The sequence below is a fragment of the Nuphar pumila genome, chromosome 17 (assembly GCF_984573655.1).
Source record: "Nuphar pumila chromosome 17, dmNupPumi1.hap1.1, whole genome shotgun sequence".
NCBI lineage: Eukaryota > Viridiplantae > Streptophyta > Magnoliopsida > Nymphaeales > Nymphaeaceae > Nuphar > Nuphar pumila.
The window spans coordinates 3,026,182-3,041,504 of NC_143265.1; the positions used below are offsets into that span (position 1 = coordinate 3,026,182).

Below are 15,323 nucleotides of genomic sequence, written 5' to 3' on the forward strand. Positions count from 1 at the left end.
CCATCTCATCCCCTGCATTCCAGAGGATCCATATTGACTTAGAGAACCTTGTGCAACTATTAGTCTAGGCCTACCACTGGTTGGATCTGAATCGAGCAAGGCTGTACCCATACCCGCCTAGCATGTCAGACGCTTGTTTGGTTGCACCGCTGGGATATTGAAATCAGATCCATTTTACATATTCCAACCGGATCTGCGCCACATCCTATATAACTCACATATTTTCGAAAGACATTGATAATGGACTTGTGTGGATCCAGGGGCGTAGCTAGGATTCATGTGAGGGGGGGGGGGGGCAAACAGGGGTGTAGCAAAAAAAAATGTTATTTGTGCGGTAGTCGGGGGTTCGGGGGCAGCACCCTCGAATTTTTGTTTTGAGATAAAAAAAAAATGGCTACAATTATTAATAAAAATCTATTTCATATGGACAAATCAAACTATTTGCTGCAGCAGTCAGGGCTGGGCTAGGACTGGGCTTTAAAAAAAAAAAACAAAAAAAATTAACTGTTTCGGGAGGCAGGACTGGGTGCCCCCCCCCCCTAGCTACGCTCTTGTATGGATCCATAGTTGGTCAGATATGGATCCACGTGCACCAAGTTGGTTGGATTCACCCGAGGGTTTTTAACTGTGAGAATGGATCCTGAACCACCAGATGCTTTCCAAGCCTGGTATGAGATCCATTCCAACCTGAATCAGATGCGATAGAGGACATGCACGGTTTGATCACGATAAGAAGATCCAATTAGTTAATTGAATTGGATGCACAGGAATTGAGATCTGTCACAGTGACACCCCCATTAGGGGACATGCCATGGTTGACACGAGTTGGGCATGCTTTGACACACTGACACGTAAGGGGGGGGGGGGGGTGAGGAAGGGCATTATTTAAATATTTTCAGTAAACATGATCGCTAGTAAAGTTGTGCGACAGCAAGCCGAAACGAGCCCGAGCTTGGGCTGTTTGAGCATGGCTGGAGGTGCAAACCCACACTTATTCTCAACCGAGCCAAATTTAAGAGTGAGCGTGCCCAAGCTTGGGTTCAGCTTGGCTAAGGTCGTGTCAAACAAGGAAATCACTACTCCAAACACGTTTTGTATGTTATATACTCTTATATTGAAAACATGGTTAAATAAGCCTCACTAGGCTTAAACTGGTGTTTGAGCTTAGGTTCGTTTAGCTAATCAGGCCTATGTTTAAGCATTAGCTTGGCTCCTTTTTAAGATGAATAAGCTCAAGCCATGCTTTAACCTAGCCGAGCACAAGCGACTCAGCATGTTGTGCAACCTTAACCAGACACACTAAGCATGGCAGTGGACCGGGGGAAAACCCCTTCACGCCTCGCCCCGTTTGGACTGGGGATGGAGGACATGAAACGGGGATGAAGGCAGGGATGGAGGTTAAAATTAAAACCCGTGTGGGGATGGACTTATGCTTTCCCCCGCCTCGCCCCATCCCTGTCCTCGATCCCCGCCTTGCCCCGTCCATGATCCTTCTTTAAATATGGCAGTGGACCGAGGGAAAATGGGCCCCCACCCCACCTCGCCCGGTTTGGACCAGGGATGGAGGACATGAAACGGGGATGGAGGTTAAAATCAAAGCACATGCAAGAATGGAGGCGAGGATAGAGGGTAGGATTTTGAGACCAGGGGAGGGTGGAGACCTTGTACCCCGTCCCCGCCCGGGTCCACTGCCATCCCTAAAAGCACTTTTATGTATGACCCTAGTTCTTTCTTAACCACCGTCTCTCTCTCTCTCTCTCTCTCTCTCTCTCTCTCTCTCTCTCTATATATATATATATATATATATATATATATATATATATATATATATATATATATATATATCCTAAATGTGACTTGCAAACAGATTATCTTGGAAGAAAATTGCATCAAACTATTAATTTCCATCGCCTCACTATAAGGGAAGGCAGTGGGACCCGGCTCTGCTGATCCAATCCAGATTCATTTTGAACTGGGCAGATTTTCCCATTGACAAGTGGTTTTGAAAATACTGGCCCAAGCCCTATCTAAAAGTCCCTTCCATATGGATGTGTGTGCAGGGTGGACATTGGGTCGGGTAACCAAACCTATGATGAGCCAGGTTAAGGTTGCCTGTGCAGTCCAAATCAAAATTAAACCCGGCCGGTACTATAATTCAGGCTGGGTTCAAGTATAGGTCAAAAAAAAGAATTCAACAAATTCTGGCCCAGCCCAACTTGAGTTGTCTGGGTTTAATAGGGTCCAAGAAAAAACCAATATGGCCCATGTTCAGTCCAAACCCAGAAAGGGTTGGGTCAAGTTGTTGGATGCTGAGGATTGAGGCGGTTAGATTTCCTGGTTACCTGAACATGCTGGCAAATCTTCGCAAGTACGGCTGGGAGACGAGATGATCAGCTTGCTGAACAGCTCAAAAAGGCAAAATTTACAAGCCGAGCTATGATCCAGCTCATTTAGGTATACAAACCGAGTACGAACAAGGGAAGCTCAGCTTGGCTCGGCTCGTATGAGCTCGTTTTATATATTAATATATATTTTATACATATATTCTATATAATATTATATAGGTTTTATACATGAAAAAAACTCTTAATAAACAAAATTTTTAAGAAAGCAATCCAGATCGTAAAGCTCGGCTCTTAATGAGCTCGGGTTCAGCTTGGCTCATGCCGAGTTCACAAGCTGAGCCTGAGCAGGGGTGTACCGTTAACGAGTGGCACCTGAGCAGGGGTCTACCCTTAACGAGCTGAGCTCAAACAGGCTGAGCTCGGCTAGTTTGCCAGCCCTACTCGCAAGCAAACACTAGATTGCTGAACGCATCAGCAGACCTTTAAATAGCAACATGATCAGGTAGTCGAGCTAGCAACACTCGGCTGCTTTTTGTAAGAGCAGATCCAATACTCGGGCCGAGTACTTAAAAAAGTACTCTACTCACACAAAACATAGAAAATCGCTGACGCGACAAGGAAAATCTCTGCATGTTATCTGCTCACCTTTTTTGCCCGTTTGTGGCAAGTTTTTGACACTCAAGAAAAAAAAAAAACAATGGACAAACAAGAAATAAACAAAGTAGGCATATAAAAAGAAAAAAAAAATGAATCTCTATATATGAAACCATGAACAGTAGTGGCTAACAATGAACAAACCATGCATGTTCTTGGACTAAAAAGCTTGTCCCCTTTGACTACTCTGTTCCTAATTAGGAGCTTAAACTATTAGTTCAGAAGCGATTGACAGATAAATGAAATAAAAATAAACAATAAGAATGAAGGAATGAAAAGCAGAGTGTTCAGTTGCAATTCTGGGGCAATCTGATAGAGGGGTAAGCGAAGAGCCCAGTGATGAATCCACTGGCCATCCACTCGTAGGCCTTCTCAGTGAGATGAATGCCATCCCAATTCACATATCTGGTTGGATCTTCACATGCTTCAATCCCTGACTCCCCACAAGTGGCCTCAAGGTTGAAGTTGTATGGCTCTCCCTCACCACAGCAAGCCCTCAGTGCAGTCTCAAATCCTGGCAAAAATTTCAGAAAAAAAAGTTCCAACAATGATAATCAATTCAATATTTTTTTAAACAAAATAAAAGGTGAGGATAAACATTAGCACACTACAAACTAGCAACACAAGACTAGGCAGAGATGGAGGTTGGATCATTATATGTCTAAATTAAACAGAGTCGTCACACTTTGGTGACCTTGCCCTGTCAAACCAGTTAAACAGGTTGAATAGGCTCGAGCAATTGGGTTAATTGAAACAGGGAGGTTCTCCTCGTAAAAAATAATGCAAGTATGAAAAAATTGATGGCGTTGGCTAGATCACCAACTTGAATCTGGGTTGTAGGTTGACCAAGTTTGTGTTGATCTCAGACTCGATCTAATTCGGTGCCAACATAGGCAACCTACCAATATATAAGAATCAAACCATATACGTCCAGCCTAACTTGAAGAATATACTTCAAAAACTGGTCAATGAACAGTTAAAGTTTAATAGCCCCAAGGGTTTGGTGTAGTAGGAGGGGGTGTTGGCTGATAGGAGGGTGGTCAGGGTTTCATTCTCATAGATGTCAGCCCCTTGTATTATCAAGGGCAAGAGTATTATGCCCCTTGTTCATGCTGAAGCAAGGTGACTCCTTGGGGGCAAGGGGTGTTCCATGAATTTACACCTTCGGAAAAGCAAACTGTAAGTACGACAGGCATAACCAACACGACTGGGTCTCTGATCCCGGGGATGGTTTCTCCATTCCTCAAAGCAAAAAAAGCTAAAGTTTAATAGTCATTGGCATTACCGAATTGGGTGGGGTTTCTGAAAAAGCCCATAGCAGCATTGTAGTAATCAGCATAAATGATCCTTGCATGTGGGTGCATCACCCTTAGCCTTTGGATCTCATCTTGCAGCTGGGAGTTGTGGTAGACAGCAAAGTCATTGTAGCTCTTGAGGCAACCGGTCTGAGGGTCGTAATCCGATGTGTTTTGCGACCGGAAGATCGTCAGGTAGCTCGTCGAACAGCCGATGGGAAGGTTCCCTGGAACAATCAGCTCCACTGCTCCTTGTTTTATCAGTCTCTGCATTTCATTAGGTTGGTTGGTGCATATTGTAGTTAGTTCAGTAGTCAAAGACTTGAAAAGGTTCGAACCGACTTGGTTATGCTCCAGTCAGTTGCTTACACCATAGCTTAACATTGATCAATAGAGTCAGTTTTTTCTCTTAACGAATTTAAACCAATATTCCCCGATTTTGAGTTTTTTTTAAGGATTTTTTTTTGAAAGAAGGATTTTTAAGTGTAATGCTGGTGTATTCTTGGACGATGCTCATTGCCCTAAATGAAGAACTTCCTGGATTATCAAGGTTCCAAGGAAATACCATAATCAATGAAGTCTGGGTGTTGGTGGCAACGCAAAAATAAACTTCTACAAATCCTCTAAAATTAAATGCCAAATGGAGTTTTTTTTTTCTGATTTATAAATGGAGTGTAGAAACACAAAGGGTAAAAAGTAACAAAGCGAGAAGATACTGAAACCCACCTGCACAGCGTCGGCAATGGTGTTCACCACATGATGCACGTAAGTTTTGACCTCATCAATGCTCTTCACTTGAAAGAAGGCGTAGTTGTAATCGTTTCCTCCAATCTCTCCAACCAGAAAGAGTGACGACTTAAGGAAGTGGTGGCACTCTGTTATCACATACCTCAATTATGAGAAACGAAGTAATTTTTAGTTTATGTGTCAACGGGTGGGGTTTGGTTCGGACCCAGGTGGAACCAGACCTTGCCCCAATTTTTGGGTATGGTATCGGTCTGGATTCGAGTCTAATCTGACCTACCATAAGAGAAACCATACTCGGACCCAATAAGAACTACATGAACCAGACCCATGCCATACCCGGTAAAATAATATTTTTTATTATTTTTACATTGAAAATTTGTGGGTCTTAATCGGCGGGCACAGGTCTGGTATAAAATTTTACAAACTATACCCGGATCCATGTATTAATCGGACCCTTAGGTCAAGACCTGGGTCTTCTTATTTATCACCATAGCTGGACCCTATGGGGTTTGGTATGAGTCAGGTCTGGGTAAACCAGAACCGTTGACACCCCTAATCATGACCATTGATGGGTTGAATGTAACCTGACTTGCAACCCGAATCCAAATCCAATTAGTTGCCGGGTTCAGAGATCCCATTAATAATCATATTCCGGTTTGGTATTGAGTTTTGCATTCAAACACAAACCCAAGTCTGATTGAAACCCAAACCGATTAAGTTTAATGATCAGGTTTTAAGCTAGTTGGATCCAGATTCGGTTTTATCTAATTTCATCCTAATCTGAATGGAAAACTGAACGCGATTAAGTCGGACTCGGTAATGCCTAGATTCGACCTGATTACATCCCTATCTCTAATGCAATCCATTGATGAATGACATGAGATTTCGTTTTCTTTTTTTCTTTTGCCCTTTGTTGTGGGAAGATTTTATTTTTTTGGATGAGGAGGGATCCTTGCCAAGAAGCTGGTTACTTAATGAACTCCCTTCCCCCTGTCAGGTAAACCCTGGGTGGGATCACCAACACCCAAGCCTTTACCGAGCCCACCAGTTAAAGGCATCGGTGAGAGTTGAAACTGGAATGAAAGGGTCAGCACCTTTTCCCCAGGCCCCCTACCACTCTGGTGACCCGGGCAGGTATCTGTTGTGGGGGAGAATTGAAAACAAGATTTTATGAAGTTGGTCGGTTGTTTAGCTAACCTGCTTCTGAAGAGCACAGTGAAGGTAGAAGCTTGTCGAACCAGTCGAGTTGGACGTTTAGTGAGTTGTTGGTCCACAGTTGATTGATGTTCTTGCTCTCAAAGTATGAAACATCAAGTGCTGTAGCTCCTGCTACTGCAAAATTGACTCCATTGGTGTAATCTTTGCCCTCAGGATCGGCCAGATATGGAGGAAGAAGAGGAAGACCGAATGCCTCAGCTGAAAAGGTATCGAAAATTACAGTGATATCTATAGGATTGTGGAACATGACTAAAATCATAAACACCACTACCGTGACTTAGACACAGGGTACAGTTTTTATCTAAGTGAAATCGGACTCCAAATATTTACGACCGTATATTCATGCATGACATGATTCAGGTCTAATCATAGAAAAGATTGGCTCAAAATATCTAGCACCTTATTCATGCATGGCAACCAACTTCATCCTACTTGAGTTTTAGATTCAATGCAGAAACTCTGTAAGCAAATTTACGCTAAAGACTCACAGTAGATGTCAATCATATCCTGTTCAAGACTAGTAATATATGAGCAAGATCATGATGTCAATGAATCTCAGAGCACAAACTTGACAACAATAAAGGTAAAGCAAATTGCACCATATTCTTTCAAGAGTAAAGAGTGACTATGGAAGTATAAAAGCACAAAGACAATACCTATGAAGTCGACGATCAATCTTCCATTGGAGCATCTGCCTGTGGGGTGGCCGAAGAAGGTTTCTCCATAGGGGAGGTTGGCTATGACCGCAAACCTGCTGAGTCCTGAGCGTAGCAGGTTTCCGGTGTCGGCGAGCGAGTCCCCGAAGCTGAAGATGGAGGTGTAGCAATCAGAATGTGAAGCAGCTGCAGGCACAAAGAACATGCAGGCTGCAAAAACAGCCATTAGAGAAAGCACCATCACTCCTGAACCAGCATATGAAGAAGCCATGGCGAGAGAGAGAGGGAGAGAGAGAGGTTTAAGTTAATGCAAGAGGGGTTAGATGATCATTATATATAGTATGCAATAGTCTAATTGTAGTAGGCTTTGGATGCCCACGAACAATTAGTGTTGTAGTCGAAGTATGATTTTTGTTGTAGTGTGCTTATATACGTAATTGTGTTCTTGAAACTGAAATCTTCATCCACTATTGTGTTTGAAAAGTAGGCCCTTGAAGATGTGCTGCCACCTGTATACCTATGAAAGATTTTAACACTAAAATCTGGTTTAGTTTTTCGTAAGCCCGAGAAGTTTTGTAAAAGTGGCAACATCACATGTTGCATCTTGATTTTGGGATTATACAGTGAGTCACCATGCAAGTATGGAAAAATAAAATTAAGAAAGAAGATATTAAGTGTTGATGGACCCATTAAAGTCATAGTTTTACTCCAATTATGCTTACCCTCAAGATTGAGAACCAAACTACCCAATAATTACAACACAAGGAAGGAGTATTCGTTTCCAGGTTGTGCAACACGTCCAATTCGTGAGACACTTCACCAATGAGTCCGGATAAGAACCAATTAAGACCAACCCGGGCTGGTTATGATAGGACACGGGTTTGGGCTTAATGCATTGTGTTCCGGGGTTCATCGGGTTGGACTGACAAGATCCGAGTAGTAAATGAACCAGAGTTTGGTTTAGAAGTTTATAACCAGGGATGATATATTATCACGATCCTGAATTTGACATAGAAAGTAGTTTAAAAATGGGAACTTTAATTACCGGGTCACTTTCTTGATATGTGAACCCGGACCTAGATATGGTTCTGTCTAAGCTAGATGCACTTGAACAACACCTCAAAGTCAGATCCAGGTCGGGACCCACCTAGGTCCGATGCAGGTCCAGCCCATTGTTAGCCCTACCAAGAAGGACACTGAGCCCTGGCAAATAACTAGCATTCAGGTCGGGTCAAGTACTCTGGGTGGGAAAAAGATTCCAAGAAGATACCTAACTCCTTCATCCAGGCTTGACCAAGTCAGACGGAGGATTGCACAAGTTTTATGTAATATGGACTCTTGAAACAAATATTGGTCAAGTTGGAGTCTAGTCAGCAAAGAACTTCCTCCGCCTTATGGGTCCATGGTATCAATAGGCAAGTTTTTCTTCGATAATGGATCTTAATTGGGATTATAATTCTAGATACCATGGTTGTCCAAGGGATCTAGATCTCACCATCAGCCTTTAAGAGCTGTGTTAGTAGGGTTGCAAACCCGTTAGGTCGGTATGAGGCTGAAGACTACCCAGTCCCTGAACTAATTTAAGGCTAAGCTAGTTCCTGGCTTCAGGTCCAAAAATCCAAATTAGTTTTGAATCAGATGCACTTGATTCAGATCCAGATCCAGTTCTAAATGATATTTTGGTACTCAATACAGGTTACTGGTCCAGAGTTTATGCTGTGTCGAGTTAAAATTTGGGATCTCAACAGATTTGATATATCTGATATCTGACCCAATTCCAGGCCTGATTAGTGGGGGATTGGTCGGATGTAGCCAATATCCTTGGATTTGGTATTGGCTACATCCGACCTGAATCCGAACATTTTACATCCCTAGTTAAAATGGGTCATCCGATTAGTTGGATTTGGTATTGGATTTTCTTATGAGTTTCAAAATATTATACTTTGATTAACATGATATGTGTTTACAATTTACATATTTAGAATCACTCTTGATGCTGGCTTTCTTTGTGAATGCTAAATTTTCTATTTTTGAAAAACTAGGAACCGCTGTTCTCAAATTCTGCAGGAACATTTTGGTTTGCATTACTGCTTCGATCAAACAGACTGGGTGTTTCTCCTTCGTACCCTATCGTATGACTTCAGTTTGATGCTAAGAGCTCAGTTTTGTTGTATCAGTTGATTAAATTCCTCTCGAGAGTGCATAGGTATTATTTTAATAAAAATGTATTTTATAATATAAAAAAATAGTTTTTTATTGATTAAAAAATAACAAGAATTTGTATCCTCCTGTCATTTTTTTATAAAACTTTCGATTCCAATCCGCATCATGCATCCTCGTGATGAATGTCTTCCTTAGAATGTTTTCTAGCAAGTAAATTTCATTATCACCTACTTCATCATTAACAGAGTTATTGATGTCATTTGAAAACGACTGGTCGTCTTCTTCAAAAAAGAAGGGCATTTTTAGTCACTTTGCTCCAAAACCAGACCCAGGTAGCATGTGGCAGTATAGTCACGTCTTTTGCCTTCTTGAGTAAACAACATTAGGAGAGAAGCTTTTTATGAAAGGTGACCAGTATATGTTATTGGTAGTGGTGTGGGTGTGGGTGTTGGGTTGGGGTGGGGTGATCATCCCAAAGCAAAAGGGTGGCAACTTCCCTTAGGCGTCTACTGCATGTTCCATGAATGGCAAGGAAAAGGCTGATGTTTTCCCACATATCCCTGAGGCTTTAGCCAATTCTAGTTTTATTTACACTTCACACACACTCTCCCTCTCTACACATCCATGCACATGCACACTTGCACGCAGACAGGCATGCACCAATGCACCATGACGACTTCCCTTAGGATTCTACTTCATGTTCCATGAATGGCAAGGAAAAGGCTGATGTTTTCCCACACATCCCTGAGGCTTTAGCCAATTCTAGTTTTATTTAGACTGCTCACTCTTTCTCTCTCTCTCTCTACATCCATGCACACGCACACCAATGCACCATGACGCTTGCTGCATGCCTTTTGTTCCCCCAAATATTCCCTTTGCCAATTTCCTATTCACAGCTCAACATTCCTATTCCAATTGGACACATCTTTTATTAATAATTTTTTGCCCCCCCCCGCCCCCCCCCTTTTTTTTTGCTTGTCCTTCCTAGTTGGGAGAAAGCTTGTAGTCAACGTTTCTGCTCTCACCTCTTCTTGTTTTTTTTGGTTAAATTTAATGTGTTGATATGGTGCTGGATCCATATGGTAATGGGTCCATAACCGACCATGTTTGTCACTTGTTTCAGGGGGGATGTAATTGTTGGTATTTGTGTACCCCACCTGCATGCTTCATACTAGGGTATCAACGGATCAGGTATCACCCATATTGTAACATCTTTAAAAAAATTTGACCTTTTTAAAACTTTCTCAAACTCTAAATTTTGAAAAAAATTTATTTATTTTTAATTATATAAACAATTCATATGTTTTTTGAAAGTAATACGCCAACAAGTTCATCTATGACCACATTCCAACCGTTCTAAATACTAGACGACTCACTTGAGTGCAAGCGCTAGTGTATATTAGCCAACCAGTATCAGATTCAGCATGAAATCATTCATAGACACAACTTGATTGAGACTATTACTCTAAAAGCTTCTCACATGTAAAAAAGAAAATGAGGAAGACAAAGTGTATCAAGATTTAAGATAATTGAGGAGTTACATATAGATTTAAAGTTTTAAACTATATGCAAAAACATAACATGAATGAAATGACAGAATTTAAAAATGTTCTCATTCCAAAATATTACACTTCTTTAAATGCAAGGATTCAGACAAAACACAAAATTTACACAAGTTTTTAACCATAACAAACTTTTGCCTGATCTCTCTAGAAATCGTAGTAGGCAAGAGTGAAGTCTTCAACCACGCAGCAACCCGCGCTTCGCTTCAATCCTTTATGAGGTTATCTATAAATATTGTAGGGCATCAACCACATGCCCGTAGAAAAACAAAACTAAACTTGAAGAATGCAATTGAAGTTGAAATGATGCAATCAAGTATAATTCTCATCATTTTAGAAATGAGAATCAAAGAAATTCGCATAATAATAAGAACATGATATTCAATAACATAAAACATCATTCATTTTATAGCATTCAATTTTATAACCATTCATATATATGATAATCATTTGCATAAATGTATGAAACAAACAATTTATAACATACTCCAAAGTAAAGTAAAAATGCAATCTATCATGCAATGCCATCATTCACTTTCTTTATGCTCAAAAGAAATATCCTCATGTCTAACTTATGACTAGGGCATGCATTATTTCAATTATAAATTCATATATCATTTATCAGCATATTTATGCACTTTGCATTCAAATATAACAATAGAACATGTCCTATCTTGACCCTTTTTGTATGCCTCACACCTACAAGCACCTCACATGCAATCAACAAATCCCTTGGCATGTATCAATAAGTCAAATCATATAACCAATCATTAACATGTCTTTTTCATTCACATGTAATAAATTCATATGCAATGATCATGCAAAACCTTAAAAGTCTCTACATATATATGATTATGCATATGAAAAAAATTATCCTAAAAATTTAATTAATTGTTTCTCTTGTTTATTCAAACTCATCTGTTACAAAAAAGGGTATAGATATCCAGAAACAACCCTAAGAGTATTAATTATTCTATGTATTTTTTATTGCCTTCCTATGGCTTAACTAGTTCTTTTCTAGGCGATTCAACCCTACAGTGCAACGGTTGAGAGAACGAACTCATGGCCCTCGGTCTTTCCCTATGCTAAATCAAAATCACCGACAAAAAAAATTGGGCATGCATCCCTAACTCGTTGTGATCTTACCACCTAGGACTCATTGGTAGACATGTCTCCTAACCTTCGTAGGACGGGAATAAAAGGCACCTTCAACTATCGAAAATACATGTCCCACGAGGCTTGTAACACCCTTCCCTCTCCTGGGCAAACACAAGATCCGAACAGATCCAACCATCTCAGAGAGCTCGACCTTGCCGATGCCTCAAATGGACCCATAGTTTAATGTTATTTTTATTATTAAGTCATAGGTCAGAGCCAAGTATTATAGTCTCACAAGATAACCCTCTCATGCCCTTATGCATGAATTTACAAGTCTATGCCACTTGCATAACTCAAATTTATATGTTCTCATGCATGATATCAAAGTCTATGCCATTTGCATAATTCAAATTTACATGCTCTCATGCATGTTCATAACAATTTTGTATTCACTTTCATGCATGACCCTATCATGTCATGATTCAACTATACATGCTCACATGCATGATTTAATTCTAACATGATTTCATGCACGATTTAATCTCAATATGCTTGACACAAGATGCACTTACATGAGTTATTATGCATGCATAGATAATTTTACTATTTCATGTATAACACACATTACATCATACTTGCACACATTAACAAGATCTACAGAAAAATGTAATCTTATTCACAAGCATGATACATTTATTTTAGGTATGTTTTCATGATACAAATTTTACATGCATGGCAAGCTCAATAAAATAATGTCATGAAAGCATTTGATGCAGTCAATTCACATACGATAATACATTTAATCATTTATTTTACAACAAGGTCAAACATGTACCTACAATAAACACACTCTAATATCCCGCTAATTACAACCATATCCAGCATGACAATTGAGAAATAAATATGGAGTCCTCGTACTGGCCGATGCCCGCATACGTCGCATGAGCTAAAAAAAAATAACTTTTCTTACTCTATAGAGTTTTTTGCCTTACCTTGTGGATCTGCCGGATAGGTTCTCTTAACTTCAGTGGGGCGGGGACGAGGCACACATAGTTCTCTAACTCTTAAAATAGTGTATGAGGTTTGTACCACCTTTTCCTATCTAAGAATGACATGAGATCGATATGAACCCAACCATCTCATTGAGATTGGGATAGACCCATCAATCTCTGAGATTCTAGCTTTACCAATGCCTCAATTGGACTCATAGTCTCAAAGTTATCTTTATTATTAAGTTATGTCACATTTCAGTGCCATTATCTTTCATGATAACCCTCTCATGCTTTTATGCATGATTCAATAGTCTATGCTCTCATGCATAACTGAAAAGTTTATGCCCATATTAATGACTCATACAAATATGCTTTGATATGTGGTAGATGTCATGATTCATTCGTACCCCCTATGCATGAATGAGTCAATTCAAATTCAAATGCATAATACATTCATTTTATATATAGCATACTTTCACATGCAACATTTGCACACACATTCAATTTAACCATTCATTCACATCAATCACACAACATTCAATTCCAATTATGCATATACACACACATATGTGCAAAAATACTTCATATCTCACTATCTAAAATCATGTCAAGCATGATTTCCAGAATGAAATCATGCTCAACATGATCTTTGAACTACAAATTTCATTTGTGTGATGCTTTGCATCCATTTCACTTACCACGTGTATTTACCTAATTTGCGCATTGTATTGCAATTTTATGTGCTTTGGCTTTTTAGTTGCGTGCAATACTTAACATTAAATATTATTATTTACAATACCTGCATGATAATTTGCATATATGCATGGTATATACATTCAAGCATTTATAAATTTCTAAACTGAATTATACGTGCTTCAAAGCACTTTTAATATGTGAACGTCAACAATGCATGAGAACATGCGAAAATTGCACTTACAATGCGTGTGTTAACTTGGTTAACTATGCACATTCATGTTCGGTCATGCATTTTTATGACTCACATATAAATTCATAACCATGATATAATTATGAAATAAAACTCTTCAACACGTAGTTTTAAATATACATAATCTATATTTGAAAACTATTTTGAAATCCTATTCAAAACCACTTCTAAATTGAGAACTATGCTCTCTTGGGAATTTTACCAAACACTTAACGTGTGACACAATTCTCAATCTATAAACTAATTTTTTAGAATTTTAGATATGTAATGCAAAATTAAATTACTTAATTTAATCTTGCTAATTACATGCTTGATATATTAAATAATTAATTCATGGCATAATCAACTAATTAAGTATTTCAAAAACCTAATTCGCTAAACCTGATATTATGCTACACAATTCATTCAATATATGTTAAAACACATTAGATTGCTACCAAATAACTTAGTTACACATTCATTGAGTTTAGTTTAGGGATCCTACCTTTGAAGATAAAAAATATAGGTATGGCAAAACCCAAAAATCTAAGGAGCTTCGCAAAGACCGCAATAATTTGCCACTTTGACAATTCACCAAACACTTGATATGCACATGCAACACCAAGTAGAAAGACAACAAACTACACTCAACTGGGGCGCTCTCTCACTAATGGAGAGTGCTATAGTACTGCACAAATAATAAGGAAATGTCAGAATGATTCACCACACAAAAACCAACACAATTCAAATATCGAGTAGGATAATTTCTCAAAGAAATCTATCCAAGCAATACCAAAAACAAAAAGGCTAGGCTGAATGAATTTTCTGAGCATCTCCTCTATTCTGCACGCAAATTCCAGGAGTCTTCAATATAGCAACATGATTTCTAAGGCATCCAAATACAAAGAAAACCTAATTTCCTTTGAAAAATCAAGCCCAAATGATGAAAATCAAAGAAGAAGAGGCTGTGGTGGATGAAATTCATGCTGTTGCTGATGAAGGAGATGGCATCAACTGAAGGGCATGGTTCCTAAGGTTGGGAATCAGACAAACAAAATGAGAAATCCCAAATTAGAGGGATTGACTAGGGTAAAACACTCAAAATAAAAAAGAATTCAAAGATAAAGAAGATGGGAGTGGGAGAACTCACCTAATAATGCCAATGGTGTTGTGAGAAGGCACAAAATGGTTGGGACACATTTCCCAATGTTGTAATGGTGCAAATCCCAAGAAATTTCCTAATTAGGAAAAAATAGCTAAGATAAACCCCATAAAAGAGTAGGGAAAAGAGGAAGAAGAAGGGAATTGAAGCAAGGAAGAAGAAGATGAAGATCTTACCAATGATGATCTATAGAGGCTGGAGAAGGTTGTGGCAATGGCATCAATCCCAAGGTGGCTAGCACGTTTTCAATGGAGAATGAAAGAGGGAGATAGAAAAAGGGAAGAAGAGGAAAATGGTTTCCTCAAAAATGAAGAAAAGAGAGAATGAGGGTGTCAACCCTCTATGAGAGAGAAAGAGGGAAGTAAAAGGGGTGGGTCGGTGCACTAGTGGGCCCTACGTGACCCCCTTTAGGTGCAATTCCAAACCGGGTCCTATTTGGATATAGTTTTAATCCATATAGCCTTGAAACCCTAATATGGTTTCTAAAATATATAAAAACCATTAAA

At 39.4% G+C, this 15,323-nt stretch overlaps 1 protein-coding gene across 1 annotated transcript; it reads right to left on the reverse strand.

Annotated features, from left to right (window-relative positions):
• Nucleotides 1-1,872: 1,872 nt before the first annotated feature.
• LOC149811369 (GDSL esterase/lipase At5g45910-like) lies at nt 1,873-7,568 on the reverse strand. Its single transcript, XM_089993861.1, has 6 exons — nt 6,824-7,568; nt 6,748-6,766; nt 6,239-6,535; nt 5,021-5,169; nt 4,285-4,561; nt 1,873-3,513 (listed from the first exon to the last, which is right to left on the reverse strand). The coding sequence occupies exons 1-6, from the start codon at nt 7,184-7,186 to the stop codon at nt 3,287-3,289; spliced, it is 1,332 nt and encodes a 443-aa protein (XP_089849987.1). The 5' UTR covers nt 7,187-7,568; the 3' UTR covers nt 1,873-3,286.
• Nucleotides 7,569-15,323: the final 7,755 nt, after the last annotated feature.